Source organism: Chiroxiphia lanceolata, chromosome 2 (assembly GCF_009829145.1).
Source record: "Chiroxiphia lanceolata isolate bChiLan1 chromosome 2, bChiLan1.pri, whole genome shotgun sequence".
Lineage (NCBI taxonomy): Eukaryota > Metazoa > Chordata > Aves > Passeriformes > Pipridae > Chiroxiphia > Chiroxiphia lanceolata.
The window spans coordinates 76,437,567-76,462,183 of NC_045638.1; the positions used below are offsets into that span (position 1 = coordinate 76,437,567).

The 24,617-nt window shown below is 35.5% G+C and overlaps 1 protein-coding gene across 2 annotated transcripts in view; it reads right to left on the reverse strand.

The window, feature by feature from the left end:
* Positions 1-24,617, reverse strand: part of ATM (ATM serine/threonine kinase) — a 65,348-nt gene that overhangs the window by 11,320 nt on the left and 29,411 nt on the right. For both annotated transcript variants that reach the window (XM_032680944.1, XM_032680943.1), the window contains exons 31-53: positions 23,994-24,158; positions 23,588-23,720; positions 21,674-21,769; positions 20,128-20,299; positions 19,564-19,705; positions 18,915-19,091; positions 18,368-18,536; positions 16,058-16,145; positions 15,547-15,702; positions 14,654-14,762; positions 13,779-13,867; positions 13,581-13,683; positions 12,405-12,553; positions 10,889-10,993; positions 10,260-10,379; positions 9,007-9,241; positions 6,964-7,131; positions 5,187-5,306; positions 3,598-3,815; positions 2,633-2,840; positions 1,938-2,051; positions 1,374-1,532; positions 93-231 (exon numbers count right to left, since the gene is read on the reverse strand). In XM_032680944.1, the coding sequence (XP_032536835.1) occupies positions 93-231; positions 1,374-1,532; positions 1,938-2,051; positions 2,633-2,840; positions 3,598-3,815; positions 5,187-5,306; positions 6,964-7,131; positions 9,007-9,241; positions 10,260-10,379; positions 10,889-10,993; positions 12,405-12,553; positions 13,581-13,683; positions 13,779-13,867; positions 14,654-14,762; positions 15,547-15,702; positions 16,058-16,145; positions 18,368-18,536; positions 18,915-19,091; positions 19,564-19,705; positions 20,128-20,299; positions 21,674-21,769; positions 23,588-23,720; positions 23,994-24,158 (3,334 nt within the window). The remainder of the gene's footprint in view (positions 1-92; positions 232-1,373; positions 1,533-1,937; positions 2,052-2,632; positions 2,841-3,597; positions 3,816-5,186; positions 5,307-6,963; positions 7,132-9,006; positions 9,242-10,259; positions 10,380-10,888; positions 10,994-12,404; positions 12,554-13,580; positions 13,684-13,778; positions 13,868-14,653; positions 14,763-15,546; positions 15,703-16,057; positions 16,146-18,367; positions 18,537-18,914; positions 19,092-19,563; positions 19,706-20,127; positions 20,300-21,673; positions 21,770-23,587; positions 23,721-23,993; positions 24,159-24,617) is intronic.

Sequence of the window (24,617 nt, forward strand, 5' to 3'; positions counted from 1 at the left end):
AACTAAATATCAGTATTTAGAAATACATTTTTTAATCTGAGAAAACAAAAACTATCTTCACTATTAAAACAAACATTTTTTCCAAGACTTACTTCTTTGAGATTTCCATGGAGTAGCATCTACATTTGCTAATGTGATGTAAGCATCACAAAGTGCTCCGATGTCTCTAACCATATGAGCTCTCTTTTTTCTTACGATATTGATTATAGTGCTAGCAGCCTCCATTCTGTCCTAAAAGACCCAAAGGAATACAAATATCAGATCTTGCAAACTACACCTTGTAATATTAAAGATATATTACAACACGCAGGCGATAAAGTACAAATGAGATATGTCCTATGAAAACAGAGCAAACTGCAGTAATGGACAGCCCTTTGTGACATGAACTAAAATAATTAGAAGAAAAATTCTGTGCTGTCTAATCTGAGATGATGAATAATGTAAAATATTATTGGGAATGGAGAGGGAGCAAATATGTCTGGGCAAAGTGCAAAAAAATTGCAAAAATTCTTCAGAAAAGAGGACAGGTAGGTTTGGATGTTCTCCCACCATCTGCCTGTTTCTGTTACATCCTCCCAACTGAAGAAAAGTCCTGTATGCAAAAGGCAAAAACCTGACTATGCATTCCTTCTGTGCCTGACTCTGAGACACTTGAGTTTAGCATAATCCCACTCCAAAGGTGGGACCACAAAAAACCCTACAAATTTGAGAGAAAGGTGAAAAAAAGCCACATAAAAGTGTGCTGAAAAAATGTATCAGTGTGGGGGCTAAGAAGGCAATGACAACCATGCCAGGTCTACAACAATGGGGGAAAGAATGGGCATTAATCTAGGTGAGAGATGATTCCAAAGACAGGTTCCAACAAAAATTAAGCAATAACAACATTACATGAAACTACAGTTCAGTATTACCTATCATCATGGCTTTTAACATATAAAGGAACAAAGGATATACTGCACAAGGCCAAATACTTAGGTGCAACAGATGTTACCACTCAAAGCAGAAAAAATACTCAATTCAGGATGTACTTTTAACAATAAACCCACTCAAGCCTTTCTTGCATCTAAAATGCTTTTTACAGAATGACACATGAAGGATTTTTATCACAAAAGTCTTTGCAATAATCGGGGCTATTTGTGGCACGAAATGTTAACTATATTTTGTTCAATCCCATAATTACTTCTTTTAATAATAATTACTAATGTACGCACAAAGGGGGGGGGGTTATTATTAAAAGTACTTTTTCCCTCCTACTGTTTCTTAACAAAAGCCAGCTGATGAGCTCTGCACTAAAATGACATGGTTTTTTTTTCATTTTTTAACAAAATTAAAGGACTGAATGTGATTAATAGAATAGAATTTTTTGTAGTCACCACATCAAGCTGGGAGATTTCTTTCGGTGCATTTTTAATTAACTTATTTCTTCTTATTGCATCTGGTTTTGTGAGGAGTTCATCTTTGTTAGCATTAGCCAAAGCTAATATTATAAACAAAGTATGATGTGGATGATCCAGTGAAATTCTAGACATTAGCTGTCAACAAAAACAAAAAGATCCTATTATTGAAAACTGTACAGAAGAAAAAAAGAGATACTTAATTAACATCATTAATTCTTTTGAACTTCTAAGGTTCCTAAGAAGAAATAAAATGGTAATACTTAGATGGTATTTCCACAACCGAAAAAACCACTCAAAGTACATTCCTACAGCTGCGTAAGTCTACTCTTATACAACAAGAAAAATCAATTACGTAGAAAGGAAAAAAGTCCCCAATCCTCTTTCCCCGTCACACTAATTTTGCATCACTTATTTTTAATACACCCTTATCACCTATGTAACTTGTTTAGCTACAACTGCACAGAGGAAGATGGGTATTGTTTAGAAGTAGGCACTACTAAGATTATCAAGATATCTTTAGATAAGAAAAGTATAAATTACATTATTCAGAACTTCGTGAAATCCTAAACCACCCATCATCTTAGTTCCCATCCGAGCAGCCAGCTGGTACATCAGAGGCAAAAACTTGTATGAGGGAATCTTCTGTGCATTTTTCTGTAGTAGAGAAAATTCAGTTAGAGAGCTGTACTAAACACCAAACAAAAACTGTAATCATAAATTTTTTTTTAAACTAAGAGTAATCATGGCTGTGTGATCAAATGGCAGTTCAGTGAGTATCACATTATCTTGGCCCACGTCTCCTAAATGCTACAAGTTGTTCATAGGAAAAGTAGTATTTTCTATTCTACCTTTCATAGCTTTTCACCTGAAAGTATATATAATTTAAACTAGAATAATGTACCTAAGGATGTTCAAGATGGGTAGTTTCCAAAATATGTAAAGAACAAGGTGACCACAGTAAAAGCTCATGAGATATGCTTAATCATACAGATTTTTCAAATTAAAATGCTAAATTAAATTAAAATGCATTGAGAATTACAGGTCTCACTGATGAAAAACTAACTGATAAGCAATGACAACTGAAAAAAACAAGTTTTGCAGGAAAAGTTAAGCAGCTACATAGGAAAGCATACTGCACAGCACTATAATTCATCTTCTAGAAACCTAGGAGAAGGAAACGAAAGATGGATAATTTAACTGTCAAGGCATTAGGAAAAAACAGAGCAGACATATACCTTCATCATTTCATTGACTCTATCAACTCCAGGATTTTCAAGCCATAGTGAACAGAGTCGGAATATCCACATGTCATGTTCTTCTCCACTTAATAAACAGCTGATATAGTTCTCCACTGCTTTACACAGGAAACGCTTACGATCCTCAGTTAGGGCTTGTATGGCACATTCATCCAGTTCAAGTTCTCGTTGAACCTTCACTGTGTATCTGTGTGAACAGACATTATTTTTAAACACCACATTAACTCTTAATGAACTTATAGCAAGGACATCCCTAGCTCTCTTACTTACTAATTTAACATTTTAAAGTTGTTTTGTATGTACAAGCACAGCAACATAAACAACTGAGAAATCAAATTGTAGGAGCTACTCCTTTGGTGTATGCACAAAGACCCACTGCTCTAAGTAAATTTTCAGTCAGTGTCTTCTTTTAAATGATTTATTCTCAATATTGGTATATGTGTGAACATACAGTACAGATAATTTGTGTAAAGACTTCAGTTTCCAACAGCTGAAACTCATCCTTTTCTGCCCACTTACAATTGTTCTTACTGAATCCATATGAACTCTGTATTAAAATTAATTCTATTCTTTCATTAAATGTGTAGTGGAGAAAAATCTCAATTAATTTATTTTCTCTCTGTAACATTTTCTTTGTCAAATAAACTGAACAGATCCAGGGAATAAACATGAATTCCAGGTCATGATCATCCATACTGTTTAACTGCTGTAACAGTCCTTGGCTTAGTTTTTGCCCACACACTACCTAGCACATGCATAGATGATGTTCAGGCACAGTTCAGAAACTATTCACAGGAAGCACTACGGATCTGGCCACTGTTTTGTGGAGAAGGAGAAAATCAGCTGTAGAGATGTGACCCATACTGTACCTCTTGCCCAGAGAGTTGGTAGAGATGGAGCCTGTGAAAGCTCCATATTAACCACCTCCCCATCTGAATGCTCACCTGTTGGTTTGAACTCTACATTCCCTAATGAGGCCAACCTCCTCCTTGGCCTTCTTCAGTAGTGCTTGCTTATTTTCAAACTCTGAGGATTTCATGTAATTCTCAATTCGCTGGTACTGATTATCAGAGAAACGAGCCAAAGACAGGAAAGCCTTCATCTTTCCTTTCTTCAGCTCATCACTGCTGTCTCCACTGTGGCTTGCAGCAATTTCCACAGCCTAAAGGGGAAGTAACAATAATGGTAAGATGGATAATCAGATAAACAGTGCTGCATAATACTTGATTAAACTCTGTTATCAGAGAAAGTTGGTTTTTTTGGGGGGGGCGGGGTTGAGGCTGGAAGGGACATCTGGAGATCATCTCATTTAACCCCTCCCGCTCAAGCAGGATCACCTGCTCAAATAGATTATTTAATGTTGCCTGTGATGGAATATATATACATACAAAATGAAATCTAACAGGGTGAGTATTTTTCTCACAAGTGAATTTAACCTTTGAGAAGTGTTTCAGTGCAAACAGCCAAAAAGATTATCCTGTATGAAACAGCTTTAATAACCATACAGGCGTTTACTGCACTTAATCTATCTTTTAGAGCAACTAGGCATGAAGTTTTACAATAGTCTTAAAGCCTTATATCACAGGATGGTGAGGAAAAAAAAGGAAGGCAGTCCAAAAAGTGCCAAAAGGAAATTATATATGAAAGTCATGGATTCAAATCACAGTGATGAAAGCACGTAGACAGTAACAGAGAAAAGCAACTATGCTGAGTTTCACAAATCAGCATGAAATAAATAAATGCAGAGTGGACAAATATTAATACAAATGTTTCTGTAACTGGTTAAGAGTTAAAAAAAAAATTTACAGTAGTTTGAAACACTAGAACAAGACTTACCAGCACCTGTCAGGGGTAACCTTATCACTCTCTACAACTACCTTAAAGGAGGTTGTAGCCAGGTGGGGGGTTAGTCTCTTCTCCCATGTAACAAGCAACAGGACAAGAGGACACAGTCTTAAGATGTGCCAAGGGAGGCTCAGGTTGGACGTTAGTAAGAATTTCTTCACAGAAAGAGTGATTGGACATTGGAATGGGCTGCCCAGGAAGGTGGTAGAGCCACCATCCCTGAAAGTGTTCAGGGAAAGATTAGATGTAGCACTGAGTGCCATGGTCTAGTTGACATGTTGGTGGTCGGTCATAGGTTGGACTCGGTGATCTCAGAGGTTTTTTCCAAGCAAAGTGATTCCCTAATTCTGTGAAATACAATGGCCACACTGAAAACCTGATGAGTTAATAGTCTGTCCCGAGAAGGAAGGAATGGTAATGTAGAACAGGAAACTAGACTAGTAGTTGTAATCACTGCACTTCTAAGCCAGTATTATACGTTTCACTGTGAATTCTATAAACCCATATTCTGAACATTTTATAAGATTACAGTGTTAATACAATACAATGCGAAACTATGTTTTTATAGGAAACCATACTTTCAATCCAGAAAAATAAAGGCTGCATTGAAAAATCTGCTTGACATTCTAACACCATATTTTAGCACAGCATTATCTCAAAGACAGTGTATTTCAAAGACCAGATGCACCTTTTCTAAGTATTTCTGCATGATGACTGTAGGGTTTTCCAAGCATGTTTCTGCCAACCAGGTTCCGCACAGCCTCAGACACTCTGTATATATCAATTTCAGGTGAGGATCATTCTCAACCTTTGAAAAAGAAAGTTTTGGGAACAAAATTAAAGAGAGGGAAGCATCAAAAAAACCCACCCCTGAATAGGCAATTTCTGAAGTTTTAAACCCTGAATAGAATTCAATCACTGAGGCCTATTACATATAATGCATCTACAAAGTCATTCACCATCCACATCTACAGCAGTCGATAACCTTAAATCACATTCACATTCTTTGTTAGACTAAAGGAGAGCATGTATTTTAAAATACCTGATAATCCGAACAATGAAAAACAGAATAAACCAATGACAATATGTAATAAAAAATACAGAAAATTCACAGCATGTTTCCGTAATTGTTATTTTCTAATATCCCCATTTAGTCTGAAGTATCACAGTACAATCCATAGGTAACATTCAGGAATCATGATAACTATATGTGATCACTAAATTATTCAGACAGATCTCTACGTGGAAACTGGATTAAAAGTGCTCCAAGAAGATGAGGAGCAGGTTTCCAAAGGACATGACTCCGGATCAGATGCTCAGCTTTAACTGTAGAGTAGGACAAGTTTGCAAAATACTTTTAGTACAGTGTACATATTAAAGACCATATGATCAAGATGGCAACATGGAGTGAAATACTGAAGTATATCACAGGCTGTGAAAACACAAATCCTTCTTACATAGGCAGGGTAAATGTAACACTGGAAGGATTAAATTTTTGGACGGCCTCATCAACTATTCATGGAAAAATCACAAAAATCAAAAGACCAGCAACTCTTGATTTTGCCCTGACATGTATGGAGAACTTGGCCCAAAATTATCCAGCTTTTCTGTGTGACATTCCTTAATAATGTATGTGAATGCAAAGCAAATGTCTTTTACCCTCCAAAAATACTCAAAGAAAGCCATCATAGCTAAACATAAATATAAGGACATGAAGGTATTTTTACCACACTGCTACAAAAAATGAAGTTCTATCCAGAGGGACCTGGACAGGCTGGATAGATTGGTCAAGACCAACGGTATGAGGTTCAACAAGGCCAAGTGCCGGGCCCTGCCCTTGGGTCACAACAACCCCATGCAGTGCTACAGGCTGGGGGAAGAGTGGCTGGAACGCTGTCCAGAGGAAAAGGACCCGAAGGTGCTGCTCGACAGCAGCTGAACATGAGCCAGCAGTGCCCAGGTGGCCAAGAAGGCCAATGGCATCCTGGCCTGTATCAGCAATGGTGTGGCCATCAAGACCAGGGCAGTGATCATCCCCCTGTACTTGGCACTGGGGAGGCCACACCTTGAATCCTGTGTTCAGTTTTGGGCCCCTCACGGCAAGAAAAGATATTGAGGTGCTGGAGCACATCCACAAAAGGGCAACAGAGCTGGGGAAGGGGCTGGAGGAAAAGTCTTAGGTGTAGCAGCTGAGGGAGCTGGGGTTGTTTACTCTGGAGAAAAGGAGGCTCAGGAGGGAGGGACCTTATCCCTCTCTACAACTACCTGAAAGATGTCGTAGTTTCCCAGGCCACAAGTGATCGAACAAGAGGAAAATAAACATCAAGTTGTGCCAGGGGAGATTTAGATGGATAATAGGAAAAATTTCTTCACTTTAATTTTCTCTCCAGGGAAAATTTCAGAAAGTGGAATTAGGATCTTAAATAATTTAATTCCCATAAGTTTATACAATATATAACATATACCTGAAACCAATCTGCATCTAATTTTTTTATCATCGTTTTAAGTATATTCAGTGCAAGACTCTCTTCTTTTTTAGCCCAGAAAACCTGTGCTTCTTCTAGTTGCCATTCGGAAACTCCACATCCCTCTGGATTGTGTTGTTTGATCTGAAACATAGCTCTTTCTGGAAGCTGAAATTGAAAAAATAATCATAAACAATTCTTTAAGTGAAATACCAGTGTCTCACAGCAAGTTTTGTTTTTAGACTCCATTTGCTCTACTTGTGCAGCACAGTCTGCCCATTCAATGCTACGAATTTATTTGCAGCAAAGATATGAAGTTATTTTTCTATATACTCGCAGAAAATCCTGATTTGTAACAAAAATAGACTATGGAATTAAACCTCACAAACTCTAAAATAAAGTATCAATGTTCAACATTTTAAATTGGAGATATACAGTAAAGAAATTCTGTTATACGTACCTACTGAAGTAATGGATTTATAGCTTAGTAATTATTATTATTATTACATCATTACATATGTTTTTACAGATCACAGAAAAATAATTTTAAACATGGCATCACCATACACTAATTCTTTTGCATGCTACCTCTTTGCTTGTATCACTGGTGAAGTAACATCCTCATTTATTTAGTAAACTAATATCACTGTGACAGTACAAAGAGCCAACTAGGTTTTTAACAATGTAAATATAGCGACTGAAGTGTATTTTCATGAGCTGTCTGACCAATAACCAAATCAATCAAACTTTTAAATAAGCAATTAAAATGTAAGAATGCCTGCAAATGTAAGTTTGGGTAGTTCAATTAGTGGTCAGTGTGATGACTCTGTATGGCACTCTTACTTCTGATGGATAGTAGTGGCACCAAAGAGAAAGAGAAGCCATTAGTTGCAAAGAGTGCTTCTTCAAAAACTTTCCTGCATCCAGACACGTTGTATTATCAGCTACTGTTGTGCCAAAAGGAAAGGGATATCATCGCACGGTCTGAAAGACTGAAAAGGCCCAGAAGGATGCCCCAAAGGTTGCCCATGACCTTCAACACTGAAAAGGCTGGAATGATCCTGTTTTCAGAAACACGCTGGCTCAATCTTTCAGAACCTTCTACTCAACCCAAAATATGGTACCCCAATTTTAATCATCTTCTGTAACTAAAAATCAGAGTGAAAAAAAAATTAACTTCTGTAGATGCTCTTGTAGGACACTCATTGCCACAGTGTTGGTAGCTGGGCAGGCACAAGATAAAAAACATCTCAAGTAATTTTCCCAAACAATTCCAGAGGTACTGGGTAAAGTTTGCAAATTCATGAAATCAAAGACAGCTGTTCTGCTGATTTCATCATTACTCATAAAAAGAGTTAGAACCTTTCTGAAATCAAAGTGTAATTTAGTTTCACATATGTGAAATGTTAAAAACCTTTCCAGGTTCTGTATTTAGCTGGAACTACTTTCTGTAGAGGTCCCTGGAAGACATCATTGCTCTATAAGCTCTTATGGAGTTACTCCTCCAGATGCATTACCTAGCCAAGACTAACTAGCCAAAGCTGACTCTGGACCTTAAATGCATCAGCAGGTGCAAAAATCACTGATAGTGCAAATACCATTAAGTCATTCACAGAAAGAGATTTACCACAGTGCAATGGTGCTTTGAGAGCATAAAACTTCGAAGATAACAGTAAATATAGAGATGCAATGAAGTTATTTCTGCAGTTTTACTCTGGAATGCTACGGTAGTATGATGCAAGTGAAAGATGGATATATAAAATTGCAACAAAATGAGAAACAGAGCTGTAAGAGCATTCTTCACTAAAAATTTCATTTTTTTATTATCTGCCTCACAGAGTAGCTTACAGCTAGGAACAAAATTCAGAAAACACATCTATAAATACAAACTATGAATAAGTTCTACTTAGTTTAAGTCTCCAACTAATTGAATCACTGAATAAACTTAGAATACAGTTCATCTTCAGGACTCTTAAAAATTAAGTTCTTTTATAAACTAAAAAAACTAAGCATCTTTTCCTGATCTTTCCTGGAATCTGTTACCTGTGTATTTTTAGCAGTTCTTGCCAATCTAGAGAGCTCCACCAGATGTTTGGTCAGGATGTCTTTAATACATTCTCTTTTGGTATTGTCATTCTCCTTCTCAAGCAAGATCTCCAAAATTACAGTACGCAGAGCCATGATGGGTTCCTGGAAATGGAAGTCACTGTCCTTGAGAAGTTGGGACTGTCTCTGCCACTTCAAATAAACTTCATTCAGTTGTTGAGTAGTAACAGATCTACAATTGTTACCGAAAGAAAAAAGACCAGTTACTAATTCTCAGTAAACATTCGTGAAATGCAAGATGACTAAAAAGTGAACTACTGAGGAAGTTCACAATGTACAGTTCCAAACCAAGAAATAGTCCATAAAACCCTACAAATGTTTACTATATGTGGACTAAACTGGCAGCCTTCCAGTTTTAACAAACACGAAGATCAACATTACAGGTGAACAGCTCCTCTGTAAAAGTTCCTCGTGGTTAAAGGTCCATCAGCAAAGGGAATAGCATTTGAACAGAGGGCTGCTTAAAAGATCACAGACCAAGATTCCTGTTTTATTATATAGGTTAAATATGGATTAATACAATAATAAATCTAAACTGTCACACTGCGGGTTGCCATTTCATGTATTATTTTCTTAGGCAATCCATTAACTGCAAAAAGCAATAACGTTCCAGACAGGCTAAATGACTGCAGGATGACTATTAGCTACCAAACTGACACAACTATGACAGAGAAAATTCAATGTTAATAGCACTACCGAGATAAACACCTTTCTGTGATTAAAAAGCAATGTTAAGAATATAGTATTAGAGGTCCATGAAAAAAGTGATTCAAACTGAAACAACTTTCAATAGAGCTATGGGCGTCATGAAGGAAATTGAAAACATTTTTAGAAAAGAAACTACGAGAGGATGACTCAGTTACCTGAGTAAAGCAAAAGCTAGGAGATATGACTGCCACCTTGGAGTATACTAGGGAACTCAACACAAATGAAAGAAAATAATTATTTAAAATACAGTATTGGCATAATATCAAATAATTCAAATTAGACTGTAAATAAATCCAGTCTGGAAATAATAAGAGAATCTAAAATTGTCTTCACATAGTAAAGCTAAAATCCTTTAATTTTTAGGATGAAGTTCAGATGCTCACGAATAAAATTTGTTGAGGTCGTTACAATTTTCATGCAATGTCTGATTACTAAAAATTCTGAAAGCTCAGAAACAATCTTAAACAATCTTAAAAAATTACCTGGAGAACAGCAGACCTGTGTTTTCCAACTCTCCAATTAGCTGTAGTCTACAAAGGGTTGGGTATAATGAATAAACAGATTCAAGACTCCCTTTGCACAGCTCTTCGACTTCATTCACTCTATGGATTTAGCAGAGAAACAGTAAATTTATTTTTTTTTCACTATCCACAAGTAATTGCAAATATCCATAACATAATTTCCACACAGTGAACAGAATTTAAACAGCTAAACTATTCAGTCTGGAGTGATTTTGTATTAGCATTAAAATTAAAATAATAAATTTTGTCAATAAATGAAAAGACAGTAAGCATATATAAACCCCAAAGTTCAGCCAAAGAAGAGCACCCAACACTGAAATCCACTTTAGAGGAACACAAAGTAAGGGGGTGTATACAACAGGAAATGTATCTTCAATTAGCACACAAATTATATATGCACAGATGACAAACTGAAGTTAAAAAACTTAGAAATAAAGTTGCATTCTGGAAGTATTAATTTTATTCTATGCAGAAGACTTTATTTAAGCCCATAAAACCCCATGATAGTCTTTCATATACAACCTGGGAGTAGAAACACACACATTGTCTCCATCTCTCTCTGTAACAGCACAGTATTTGCATACCGTTACCTGGCATCTTTAAGACTGTCGTGGAAAGCAGAGAATTCCTTATCTCGTAAAGACTGAAGGGCATCATACAAAGATTCATGGTAACCTGGTCTTCCCGCTTCATCTCTAAGAAATAAAACAAAAGTAACATAAAATAAAAAGAAAAGTACATTTCTCTACAATGCATCAATTTTATCTTTATGACATATATTTTCAGTTGTAGATTTTCTGCAGCTGGATTGCTATTTTGCATTATAAAAATAATGATGCAATCTTTTAAATTTTAAATTAATTTAGCATTTTACAAATTCAAGCTGTTCTTTTTAGACAAAGAAAAATAGTAATTGTCAAAATGTTTGGAATACAGAGAACACATTCACAGTTGTATCAAAAATATGCCACAAACTCAACTGCACAATAAAAGTGTAATCATAATATCTCTCTCAGTATTATGCTGAAACATACATATTATAGTATATACGCAACTTCAGTTAAGAATCAACAGCTTTGTACAGTTAACTTCAAAAATATTCTTAAAATGGAAAAAAATAAATAAAATCAGAAGGTTAAAAAAATCCATAGTGTTCAATAGAATTTTCCCCCCTTCTTTGCCCTTTTGGCTTTTCTTTCTCCTTCTCCTTGGCCCTCCTCTTTCCTGCCATCTCTCTCATCTTCTTCTGCTCCTGTATTAAAGGTGACTACTCCATTTGCCAAGGAGGGTTATACAGACCCTAACCCAGGGACCAAGAGAGCACACCTATAAGAAATTTGTTCTGATTGTGGCATAACAAATGCCCTTCAACAGGCTGTTCATGAAGTTCTCCAGATGAGTCTTATCAATGATTTCATGACGGTGCAGGAGACAACGAACACACCGGGAGTGTGTTCCCCAGAATACCTCTCTGTAAGTCTTAGGAGAAAAATCTTCCATTCTACTACCAAAAGCTGATGTAGGAGGAGACCCCACCATGTAACTTTTGATTTGCCAATATGTAGTGTATCTATTCTGTATTCTTCCTAAAACATGCCATAATGTACCTGTACTAAGAAGGGACAGACACAGATTCTGGCTAGTCACATGAAATAACTACTGCCATATGTGGCATATCCAGTTACACATTAAGGGAGGAGATTACTCCTTATGAGGGAGTAGCCATAAATCAATACTGGTGTTTGCCTATCCAGGTCTTGATAACCTGTTGTGGCTTATTAAGTAATATTTCCCCATTTCCTTATAAATTAGATATTAAACTATCTAACCCTCACTTGTACTTGAGGTAAGTTTACTATCCAAGTCAAAAATGGAAAATTTCAGTTCACAATTATGAACAATCAAAAAGAATTACCTGTGTACAGTTTCTCAGGAAAATGGAAAGTGATGTGCATACAAACCAGAGAAGTGAAAAAGACTGCTTTTACATTCAATTATTAAGACAAATTATGTGACCTGCTTCATAGAAACTATATTCTCACCTTGCCCTTTTTGCTTGGATCTGACACTGCCTTTTGCTTAATAAACTAGCAAAAGTTGGTTTACCTGACAAAAGAGATGTGGCCCCACTGCATATTCCTCCATGCTGCCTGGTAGCGCATTTCCTGTAGTTCTGGGCACCACTCAGTGTTTTCACGTTCCAGCCCTTTTAAATACATGGAAAGAGTGTGGCAAAGACCAAAATTCTGCAAAGCCTGGAATTAAGAAAATTACTAGAAGTTGGTTTTCCTCCTTTACCAAACTGAACTAGTTTTTTTAAAGGCTTTGTTTTACCTTTGTAAACAAAGAAGCCTTTGCAGGTATGACAGGACCATAAATATGTCTAAACTCAGCACTACATAACATGAAAACTTTTTATAAAACTACTAATCCCACTATTGATATCTGCACCCCCAGGAAAGCAGCTTCATTACTATCACCATGGGTGGCATTCTTTTAAATAAATTTCCACACTTTGCTTCAAATTAACTATGAGTTCACATTTCTCCGTTCCACCATTCCCAATAGTAAGTCAAAATGGGTTTTACTTCTTAATGAACCATTTTCCTGGTGGGGATTTGAAGAGGTTTCCTGCAACACCTATCTGTTTGAAGACCATAATGTCTTTATAATTGTGACCAGTTAACTAGACTATGCATGCAGCCATTATGAAAGAGAAATGGAATGGAATTTTAGCAATGATACTAAATAATTTGGGGTAAGAAAATAAAAGAAAATTTTCATAGGAAAATGAAATGAGGAGAGAAACAGATATACCTGTGCTACATTATTATAGAACTGGTGTAAACATTTTTAGGCTAAAAAAGCAACATACTTTTTAAGGGTTCAAAATAGCATCAATTCTATTTATTTATTGTATCAGAAATGCCACAGTTTCAGTCAGATACTCGCCACAATGGAGAAGTTTGAAGAATGAGAGAGGAAAAGTAACCAATTACATTACTTTTCATATCCTGTCATTTTAGGAGCTGGCCTTAAGTATTTCACAAAATTCATCACCCATGATTTTGGTGAGTGACAAGAGGAATAGGAACCTTAACATTTTCAGGACAAATATTGAGTTGTCTTATATTACACAGTTTGGATGTGTATGACAGTGGGCTGGACTTGATGAATAAAGGGATTGCTTTCAGTCCTAAAACAATTTTGGACTTAATACAAATGACTCAGTATGATGGATATCAATTCTTACATTTATTTCCTCTTACAAAATAAGATTACCTCTATTATTCCTGCCTGGCGAGTAGATGGAGAGAGGCTTGTCTCAAGGTCATATGTTACAAGGGCTTTCTCCCATACTGCTTCATGCTCATATGTTCTTAGCCTGTTGTAAGTTAACAGGATGTTTTCAGTTGAAGTTCCTTACTAATAAATGAAAACAATGACTCTAAAGAACATAAGAACATTAATAAATTATACCGCGCTAATGGTTGTAACATTCTTCCTCCGCCACAGCCATAGAGACTGTCAGGTTCTCCAATGCTTCTGTATATGTCCATGAGAAGGTCCTAGAAAATGCACCACAAAAATGAAGAGTTACCTTTTTTTGGAACCAGTTCAAGTTAGTTTTACATATATCATGTAAGTTTGTAAATATGAGTCCTTGGATGCAACATTATCATTGCTAAATTTTCCTTTATGCAGTATCTGAGCCTGTTATCATCACAGGAAAAAAGTTATGCAGTCTAGCAAAACTCTTCAGGACTACCTACCTTCCCTGCTAATTTATTAAACAAAAAAACAGAACTAGGCCTTAGGTGGACTGGCTGAAAAGCAAAAGGCAGTAGTACTGAATGAGCATCAGACACACCAGCTAAGCAATGCATCTTAAAAGTTACACAAGGACAGTTCTGGAATAATGAACAATGCAAAGAACTTAGACAAGGCTACTGGATCAGATTTGATATATCAAATAAACTTGCAAGAGATACTACTACTTTGGTTTTGATTAGTACAGCCTCCCACACTACATGTTCATTTTTAATGAACATATATCTCTGACAAAACAAACTGAAGAATACTTGGCTAGTTATCACCATGAGGTCAGTTCTTTCAGGGAACAAAGTCTGCTTGCTGTGATGTAAAATTTGCCAGTTAATTAGTGTTTCAGGTGAACGAATACTCAATTTAACTTGTCTAGAAGGCTACTAAGTTCACTTTGAATTAAAGCATGAGGAGAACTTTCAAACACAATTTTTGAATTCAACTAGATCTGCCTTCAACTCAGATGAAATCTACTCTTAATAGTAATTATATGAGAAGGTTTGCTTTCAGATTATGAAGCACACAGGTACCTGTAAACTTAAGCCAGTTTCTTCTTTACTTTTTTCATTCAAAGTAGTAATAGTTGTTTTTTGACTTTCTTCTTCAAATGTCAAACTCTTAGCTGCTTTAAAAGAAGATCTAAAAGAAAAGTTTCAACCAATAAAGTTAAATTAAATTTCATACAAAGAACTAAAGAAATTCTGAAACAACACTTAAAAAATAAGCGGTACAAACAACAAATGCAAGACCATGCCTGTCATACCCCTAAATCATTCAAAATAGCTCTCCATTAGAACTCCAATGATCAGCTGAACTGAGAATATCAATGTCAAGGGATTTTAACACCAAGGTGTTTTTTCAGAGATAAAAAAACCCACCTTGTAATTTCAAATATTTTATTAGATCAAGTTGCTTTTGTGAATGGCTGAAGCATTTTTTCTTCTGCCAAAGAATAAAAGCAGTTAGTTAATGCATAAGCTTATAATCTTCCTCTTGTTATATTTTCACTACCTTAGAGTTATTTGCAACAAAAACAAAGCTTCTAAACTAGTTCCATATTTTGATCTTGCTATACCAGAAGACAAAAATAATTGTCCATTATAGAAGGAAACTCCTTCTCTACAAGGATCATTCAGCTCAATCCACACACAATTCTGGTTATCATTCTGGCGTTTCCTTCTTTCTTTGATTAACTTCTGGCTTTAATTTAACCAATAGCACTAAGCAAAGTTTCTGATTACGAGTCAACGTGCTTTTGATTACATTCAAGGATTGGTAGAAATATTTTCATGTCCATACATGCACCTATGAAATATTTTTAAAGCTTCCTTGATTTCTCACATAACAAAACACTACTGGGATGCACAAAACATGACCCATTTTACCAGAAATGTCAAGAAACTGCACTCCTCAAGCCTCATACCTTTCTTGTTGTTTGTCTCTATTTATCTTGTCTGCGTAGATTTCTGCGTAGAGCAAGGCTGTGAAGTGAGCAGCACAAGACTGTGCTGCTATAGCAACCTCAAGATAATTCAGATCCAGCCAGAAGCTGTCATCAAAAACTGTACCTGAAGCAGATCTGATTAAATAAACACTTTAATACTGCTGCAACAGACCTTCTCTCTAACGTTAAAGAAAACAAATCCAAACTAACTATAAAGCTTTCCAAAGGCTAATTTTATTTTAGCACCCCCCTCAAAACCCAAACTACAAGAAGTTTATCAGACAAAAAGTTTTTAGAAAACTCCTTCAGCATAGTTAGAATCCTTTAAGTCCAGCTATATCACTTCTGTAAAAAATGCAAGGTCACTACTGTATCTTCATTCTTTTGACTGACATGTTCTCTATCATGTTCTTCTTTAATCTAGAGCATCAATAGATCTTAGTACAGTCATAATTAAATTAAAGCAACATTTGAGAAAGTGATAATTCACCTCTTTTGTCTTCTTAAGTAATCAACAACAGCAAGCATCGCTCGTCGAGATACTTTATTCAAACTTCTACAATTATGGGTTTCTTGCTCTGGGATGTATATTTCAAAGGAAAGAATATAATGAACTTTTGTCATAACATATGCATTTTACAAAATAAAATGGTCTATTTTGTACTCAAGAAAGTAACTAAAAACTTCCTTGGATGGCATTTCCAAAATTAAACTAATAGTTTGTCACAAAACGTATTTTTCCTCCTAACACTATGTTAGAGGCACTACAGTAGTTTATACCACAATATTATCAAATTATCTTTGTATTAATAATTTCTGTATTATATGTCTTATTATAGAACTCAGAGATGAACTAACAGGATTGCACAAATCTCCATAACAGACCTCTTCTCTTAGGTTTGAGCCATATAAAGTTATTCCAAAGTCATAGAAATACTTGCTAGTAGCTTTATTGCAGATTTTATAGTGTGGATGCTTACAAAAAAACCCACTATTTCCCACATAGACACACATTTAAATAATTTATATTTCTATGCCTTGCTTCTGGATTAAAAAAAATAAAATAAAATCAGATGGCTACAATTTGTGTTCAATTCACTTGTTTAATAATTTCTCCATTTTTCTGGTAATTTTTGATTTATCAATTACAAGAAGGAAGAAACAGGGAAAGCATAACCAAAGGTTTGATTACTACTACATTACAGTGAGATGTGGAACTAGCAATTTCCCCTAAAGAATGCAAAAGCCATATTAAAGAAGTGGTATCTGGGCATTTTGTGCGCTTCAACAAACAGAAACGAATGACACTTAGTTTCTACTGCTACCAAAGATCTGACAGAAGGAACACCAGCTCCTTCTTTTTAAGTCATCTCCCACATGCTTAACTTTCAGAAGACATGCAATGGGGACATCTGACTCTCAGTTCCTAACGCACCATGACGTTTTTCCCTCCTTTCCCACGTGCTGCTCTCCTTGGCAATGGAGACAGCACCTCACAGGTAGGGTCCATGCTGTTGGACTGTACAATCAACGCCCCAAAGAGCTTGCTGTTTCCTCTTTCATAATTTCATCAGATGAACAACTAAAAATTTCTGAATGAGTTGTATTTGGGTACTAGAAAGTATTAATGAGTCAGGGGAAGAAAAAGGCACTGGCCAAGAAAACTGGAAGAAAACAGTTATTCTTAGGGATTTGTTGAACAACAGGCCAAATTACAATAATGGTAACTGACAGCACGGAGTTCGTACTCACTAACAAGAAGCTTACAGACAGAAAATGAAAATGGTGCCTGCTTTTCATGGCATCAGATCGAAAATCTAAATGCTAAGGAGAAATAACTGGACATGTATTTAGAAATATTAATTCAACAAAAAAATTACATCTCTTCTGCAAAATAACAGATTCAACTGACCTATTATTCACCAGACCGACATACACTAATTCCAAAATATTCACTATTTTTAGTTTTGGTGGGTCTGACTCTAGTCAAGCAGTTGGCAATTCACAATTAGGTTTGGTTTCTCAGGCAACGCAGTGATTGGCATGATGTTCACACCATTTATGCTTTAAACTGCCAATTTCTAGAACTTGAATGTCAAAATGGATCAACACTAAGTCTCTTGTTCGGATACACTCAACTCTCTCATGTCTAACTGTCTGGTCTTTTCTAGTTTGGATCCTGATGGATTGGAACTAATTTAGGTTTTCTTTGATCACAATCTAATTGGAAAGAATGCCAACAGTTTGATTAGAAGGTGCTTTCCTTTTAAAGGAACTTACTGCATTACTTATATTCTGCTGCAGTACTTTTGGTTACAACTTCCTTTCATTCTGCTGGAATGGAACAGGTCTTTTGAACGTATAGGGAGGCCATTATCAATATTTGGCAGAAGCTAAAGAAAGGGTTAGTCTTCTCCAAGGAGAAAATACAGATCAAACTGCTTTCTATCGCTCCTGTTTGAGTAAGAGAGGAATTTAACTGCCGATTAGTCATTTTAAGAGACAGTCCACAACTCAAGTCTTGCAGCACACAACATTGCATAACATCTAAATTCAGCAAGTAATAAATATCATCCAGTTGTGAATAAGGAAAAAAGTTATACTGAAGAAGCTGCTTGGATGCTGCCAACGAACAGCTTCAAAATTAACGCTATCTCCACTGAAAAAGATCAAACAATTGGGCAGAAGTTTCTAAAATTCAGTCTGCCTGCAAGCGCACATCATACATTTGATGTCAGGAGATAGTTTTTTCACAACCAGAATCCCACTTTTAGTTGAAACAAAAATATCATGACATTACCTGAATCAGAATTTGGAGTAGATCTACTAGACGAGGCAAATTTGCAACAGGCTGTAAAAAACTTCTGGATATGAAGAGACAAAAGATTTCTCCAAGATTCATCTGAGTCATGAAGAACTATATCATGAATCAAGTATGGAAGCAAAGTTTGACACAAGTCTGTTTTCACCTAGAAAACAACCATGCACAGCAGCTGCTAAGAGAGACAATGGAAAAAACCTTTCTACCTCTAGGTTACAACCAAACTGACAACTACTGAAACAAACATGCAATGTTTGAGAAAGAACATGTAATATGAATAATGTAAACCACTCAATAGGGCTGTGCTGGCATTCAGCTAAAGTAGCCACATAAAGTTCATCTACGTTACAATCATCTCTCAAAACTTGTATTTCAAGAATATATTTCATGAGTACCTGCAATATATGATTACAAAGGTTCTGAATTATTTAACAGCAGAAATTACTATTTGTTATCAAGATAAGTAATCATATTTTTTATACATCACAGCACACACACGTACATACATGTGTATGATTTAGCTCACCTCACACAGTGGCTTCATTAACTGTAGAACTTCATTTTTCACACCTCCACTGTCCAATATCGAACTAGTTAGGCACTTGATCCAGGTCTCATGACTTTCTCCCACAGGAATCCACAGGTTTGTGTCATCCAAAGTTTCTAAACGAGCCTCTGTATCATTAGCAGATACTACAAGAAACTAGAAGGAAAATACACATATTACAAACATAAAAAAATTCGAAGGCACTTAAAAAAAGCCATATGGCAATCTGCACAGACCAAAATATATTAACTATTACTGATGCTTCAACTGACTAACAATATGAATTCTGTTCATGTAAATGTCAAGTTTTCCAAGAAAATCTGAAAGTACTAAACCCAAAATTTTACTAATAACATCAACAAGGTCACTGTAGGCATCACGTTTAGGTCACAAATCAAAAGTTTCAAAATGAGGAAATATCTGATTTGCAGTTAATTATGCACTTTTTTCCTGACTTATTTTCCACCGATTTTTTGCATCAAATGACACTGGAATCCTGAGAAAGTGTGTATTACATTCATCAAAGCCTGTCTCAAAAATATTTTCAAATGCACTTTTAAAAAAAATATCTATTTTTATTTTTTCTCTACCTATATGCTATATATGTAAGACATATCAAAAGAAGTACCTTTTTTCTAGATGTTCTGAAAGGCTGTAGATAGATTAACAGGGGATCAGCTTTACTTTTATAAACTTCCCAAAATTCACTTCCAGACTCTGTGGCTAATATGTTTTTCAAACAGGAAACAGCAGCAGCTCTAACACCAATACTAAAAAAAATAACATACACAACATCTTTATTATTAATTTAATTCAGATATTTGACTTTCAAAATCATCTTTATAAATACACAAGGCAAATAACTCCACAGTCTATGTGCGCATCAAATCAGAAAATTCTGGAGTAGGATGTGCCATTGCATATTTTATTATAAAACAAAGCCTGATTATTTCCTCCACAGCACTGCTATCCTGTACAGCACAGAGGACACTCTCTGGCTTGAGTCCAACTAGAGAATTTCCAGGAAACATCTAAGTTTGACCGGGTAAGTAATGCGAGCCTCGAAGCAGCACATGGTTGGACACTAACAGGTGTTAGTAAAGCTTTCAGAGAGTTACTTTCAGCTGATTTGAACAACATACAACTTAAAGGCTCCTATTAAGCTTTGAGCTAACTAAATAAGCATACTCACCAATTATCTGTTAAAGCAGTATTTATTTGAGTTAACATTATGAAGACCCACTGATGTTTTCTATCTTCAAATAAGTCTGCTGCTCTAGAATCCAGTGCATTTTCAGCACGCTGAAGAGCTATGGTGGAGAAATCCATGGGACCTATTTCTCCCAAGCAACTTCCAACAGCCTCTGCAAATGCAAGTAATTTTACAGTCTTTCTGTAGTCTTATGAACAGTAAAACAAGGTCTCACCCTACTTTTAGAACTGAGATTGTTATGGGGTAAAAAGCTGCAAACATTATAAATAATCACTTAAGGAGCTTTATGATTAAAATTACATGTTAAAAAATTTTGCAGCATAAGACTCGCAAATAATAAAGTTATGCTTTTTAACCCAATTTTCTAGGAGTGCCTATGGCTCTGGATGTTCCAGTTTATATCGGACAAGGATTTTATTTTTGCTTCTGTCAGAAACAGGCAAGTGCAAAAGGTCAGAATCACTCACATTCATTCCCTAAGCGTATGGTAAATACAAACAGTAGCCTGTGTAAGCACAAACCGTAGACTATAAACTCAGTCAGAATTAACCTACATTTTACATAAAATGATGTACCTATGTGTCCCTCATTTGTTTTCCAGAAAAAAGAAATAAAACAAAACAAAAGAATAAAACAAAACAAAATTGACCTTGAAAATAATATTTAAAAAGGCACGTTAATGTTCACCAGAAAGAAAACAAAATCTATTTCCCTGCTCTTTCTTTCAAACTCTGCATGTGCATGGAAAATGTTTCCATCTTCTACAACATTGTTTTAACCACCAGAACAAATAAAGAACATACTGAAGATACACAGGTTGAGTTTTGAACTAAATTTGACAAATCACCTAAGGAAATGCAATGAAGAGAAGGCTGAAACCTGCAGCTTGCAGAGGTGCTAAAGAATCCATTATACTGAAGTCAACATGAGTTTCAGTTCCTCAGCATTTGTAATTATCAGTCATTAGTCTTTTAGAGAGACAATATATCAGGTGTACATATAAAGGTGTTTCTGTCTAGTTTAGACATCTAATTTCAGTAATCACCAGCTTTGTGGAGGTAGTCTCCACTTGGGCAAGAGGGGATTTGGATTTTAGCTTTGGATCAAACATTAACCAAGCGGTCAATGTAAACAGTGAGAATAATTTTAATAACACAGAAGAGGCTTTAAGATGGAGAACAACTATTTTAATTTCCACTATGACACGCCTACAAAATTTTCAGGTAAGTTCTCTTCAATTTTTTGTATTATTTTTCAACCTAATAAAGTGACCCATAGAAACAGATGACTCTTTACTGCATATAGAACAGACCAGAGTCTAAACTGACTGCAATTTAAATTATTAGTCAAAGCTTTAAAATACAGTGACTGAACAGAAGATATATCAACCATTTTAACAATCCTGATGGCTACCTCTGGCAGGTAATGCAAAATAGCAGTGGGAAATAACATTGAGAACAGCCACAGTTTCAGCCTGGTTTTTGTAATGACAGCCCTAATTAGCCTGTGGGAGTAAAGAACTTACCCAGAACTGCTTTTTCTCCTGTATGGTTAACTGCCATCTTGGACAGCTGCAGTAAGTTCACCACCAATTTCACTACTACAGAATCTTCTGGCTTTTCTATCATTCAGAAAGAAAAAATAAATGCCAAAAATGTCAGTGTAATTGTAATGTGAACATATTAGAAAGAAAGCACTGCTTCAGTGTCTTTTATTTACCAATGTCAACACACATTATCAATATTGAAGCACGTTGGTATTAAACAGTACACCAAAAAAATTTTTCAGTTATCTTATTCATTGTAACTTGAAAATATTTTTATGCATTTGACTATGCCAAAGAATCCTCAAAACCGAAATATACAATGCTATTGTTTTCAGTATTTTGATGCAGAAATGATGATTAATTACATGAAATATTAGCATAAGTTGGTGTAAGAGTGCTATCTGAAACAGTGAAGTCATTGTGTAACTCCACTGACAGCCCTTAAACTAATATAATTCTGTTCTAAATATGAACCCAAGGAATATCTCAAAAATAGGCTTTCTGCCAGGAACTTCTCAGAATTTCACTAGCTTTCAGTTGTTTAATTAACCTTGCCAAACTACAAACTCTCATGATGGGCATTTCCTTAGATATTTGCTGCCTGCCTGAGGTCTTTATTTTAAATAAACACGCCAAATGAAATGTTCTAAGAAAAAAATATGATGATCTGCCAAAGTAAGAAAAAAAAAACCCACCAGCAGTATTTTCTTAAAAATCCCACTGCTCTGTTGATTGGAATGGAAACCTGGGATAGGGCTATATGCTTGTTGACACCTTTATAAAATTGAATATATGTGTGGTCAAACTGCAGCAGTTATTTCTTAAATGTCAGCTTTCAGCACAGAGTTGTATAGCCTTTATCAATAATAGGTTTACTTCTTTTTAAAAAATAAGAACTAGTATTACTATTATTATTATTGTTATTATTGTTGTTGTTCTTCTTCTTGTTACTATTATTATTCAGTGGTTAATAGACTTCTAGTATAAGGCAAAGTCAAGGCAACAGGCCCATCAAGCCTGCCAGCCTGCCTCCAGCAAAGCAAGAGAAAGTACTTCTCAGGTTTTGCCTGAGCAGATCTTCGTATCTAATAAAGTTTATAAGATATATCTAATCCTTTTTAAGGTCGGTTATGTTTCTCATCTCCACAGTAAGTAACAGTAAGTTCCACGCTGTATATATTTTGAAAAAATGACATGGTTTCTCCCATATAACTGCTGCAAGATAATTTAATCTGTTGTCGTAGAAGTGATGGGCACTCCCTACTCAGCTTCATCGTACCATTCACCAGTTCATACACTTCTCTCCACTCCTTCTTATTCAATCTCTTTTCCAGTCTCACAAGGCTTTCCTCCAATGGAAGTTGCTCCACACAAGCTTGCTGCCCTTTCACTAACACTTTTCAAGCAGAATTTGGAAACTAAAATTGTAAATGATATTCAAGATGTGGGGACAACTGACAAGGTTCAACTGAATTCTACCATTTAAAAACTTCTGAGAGCTTTACTTTCTAACATACTATGACTTTAATAAAATGTAGCTTCATTACATTTAAAAGAGTAGGGAGATTCATAAAACAAGAAAACTCATTAAGCAGCCATAAAACCATATACTTATATTATACGTTATCCTGGGCATTCACAACCATACATGTCCCATGCCAAAAGTTGGAAGGCTGTTTTATTCTCTCTACCATGTAACACCTCATATAATATTTATAAGACACTATGTTACAGATACTTCAGATTTTAGATGAATAATAAATGTAATTTTACTTTGCATATGAAACTATAATAAGGTTACATTGTTAAACATACAAAAACCTTGACACAAAATAAAACCTTGCTAAACACCTAAAACCAGATACAAAAGAAACAAAACACATATATCGGTACCCTGGAAATTTTTCAGGAGATCCTTCATCTGATCTTTATATTGTTCCAATTGTTTGCGTAAATCATACAGTCCTTCAAGCCGTGTTAAGGGAAGTGAATCACAAACACCAACTGAGAGAAAGTGATTAATTTCCTGCAAAACAACATTTTGTACTAAGCACATATAACAAACAAATATAAAAGCTTCAGGCAAAGAAGTGGCTCTCAGCAGTCCACAAGGTGGATATTAACAGATGCAAAGTATGAATAGAAATCTACAAATATCTCAGTCTCTGAAAACTGGCAATAAAAACAATCTATGTCTAATTTAAATATTTCTCAACTGTAGCTAGGAAATCCTTTTTATTTTGAAAGTTTGCATTACCAAAAACACTATGTCATGAGATATATTTTAAAATGTAATTACCTCCAAAAGAGAATATGGTCCTTTACTGTATTTTATTTTCTGCTGAGTTGCTCGCAAATCTTTAAAAGCTGGATATTCAGGAAAAGGATCTAAGCATTTGATTGCATGATAAAGATTTTCATTATCCTTATTATCTATCACCAGATACTTCAACAAGCCTAGGACCTGCATATAAGAAGTAAATAAAACCCAAAAATTACAGAGAAACATTAAGAAACAGTAAGCCATATTTCTTATTCAGGCTATAATGTAGCTCTCCAAGTTCCACTAAACTGCTAAGATAATTTACTTACACTGATAAAAGTTGTAAGATGTTTAGAGGCTTGGGGAAATGACAGACATATTCTAAAATGGTGAGGCATTTTTGCTACTCTCCCTTCCAAACAAAAATCAAAGTTTTTACTATCATGGCCTGCAGTTCTATCCTGTTTCTTGATGAAGCTGATCTCAAATACTGGCCAACACAATCACTATGATACTGACAATGATTTAGCAAAACACTGCACCCAAACAGTTCTTCTGATGTTATGAAGACTTTATTATTCTCACTAAAGTGCTGTTAATTTGAAATTCAGATCAATATCATAACTTATAGCCCAAATCACTGAACTCTGCAGAATTTGT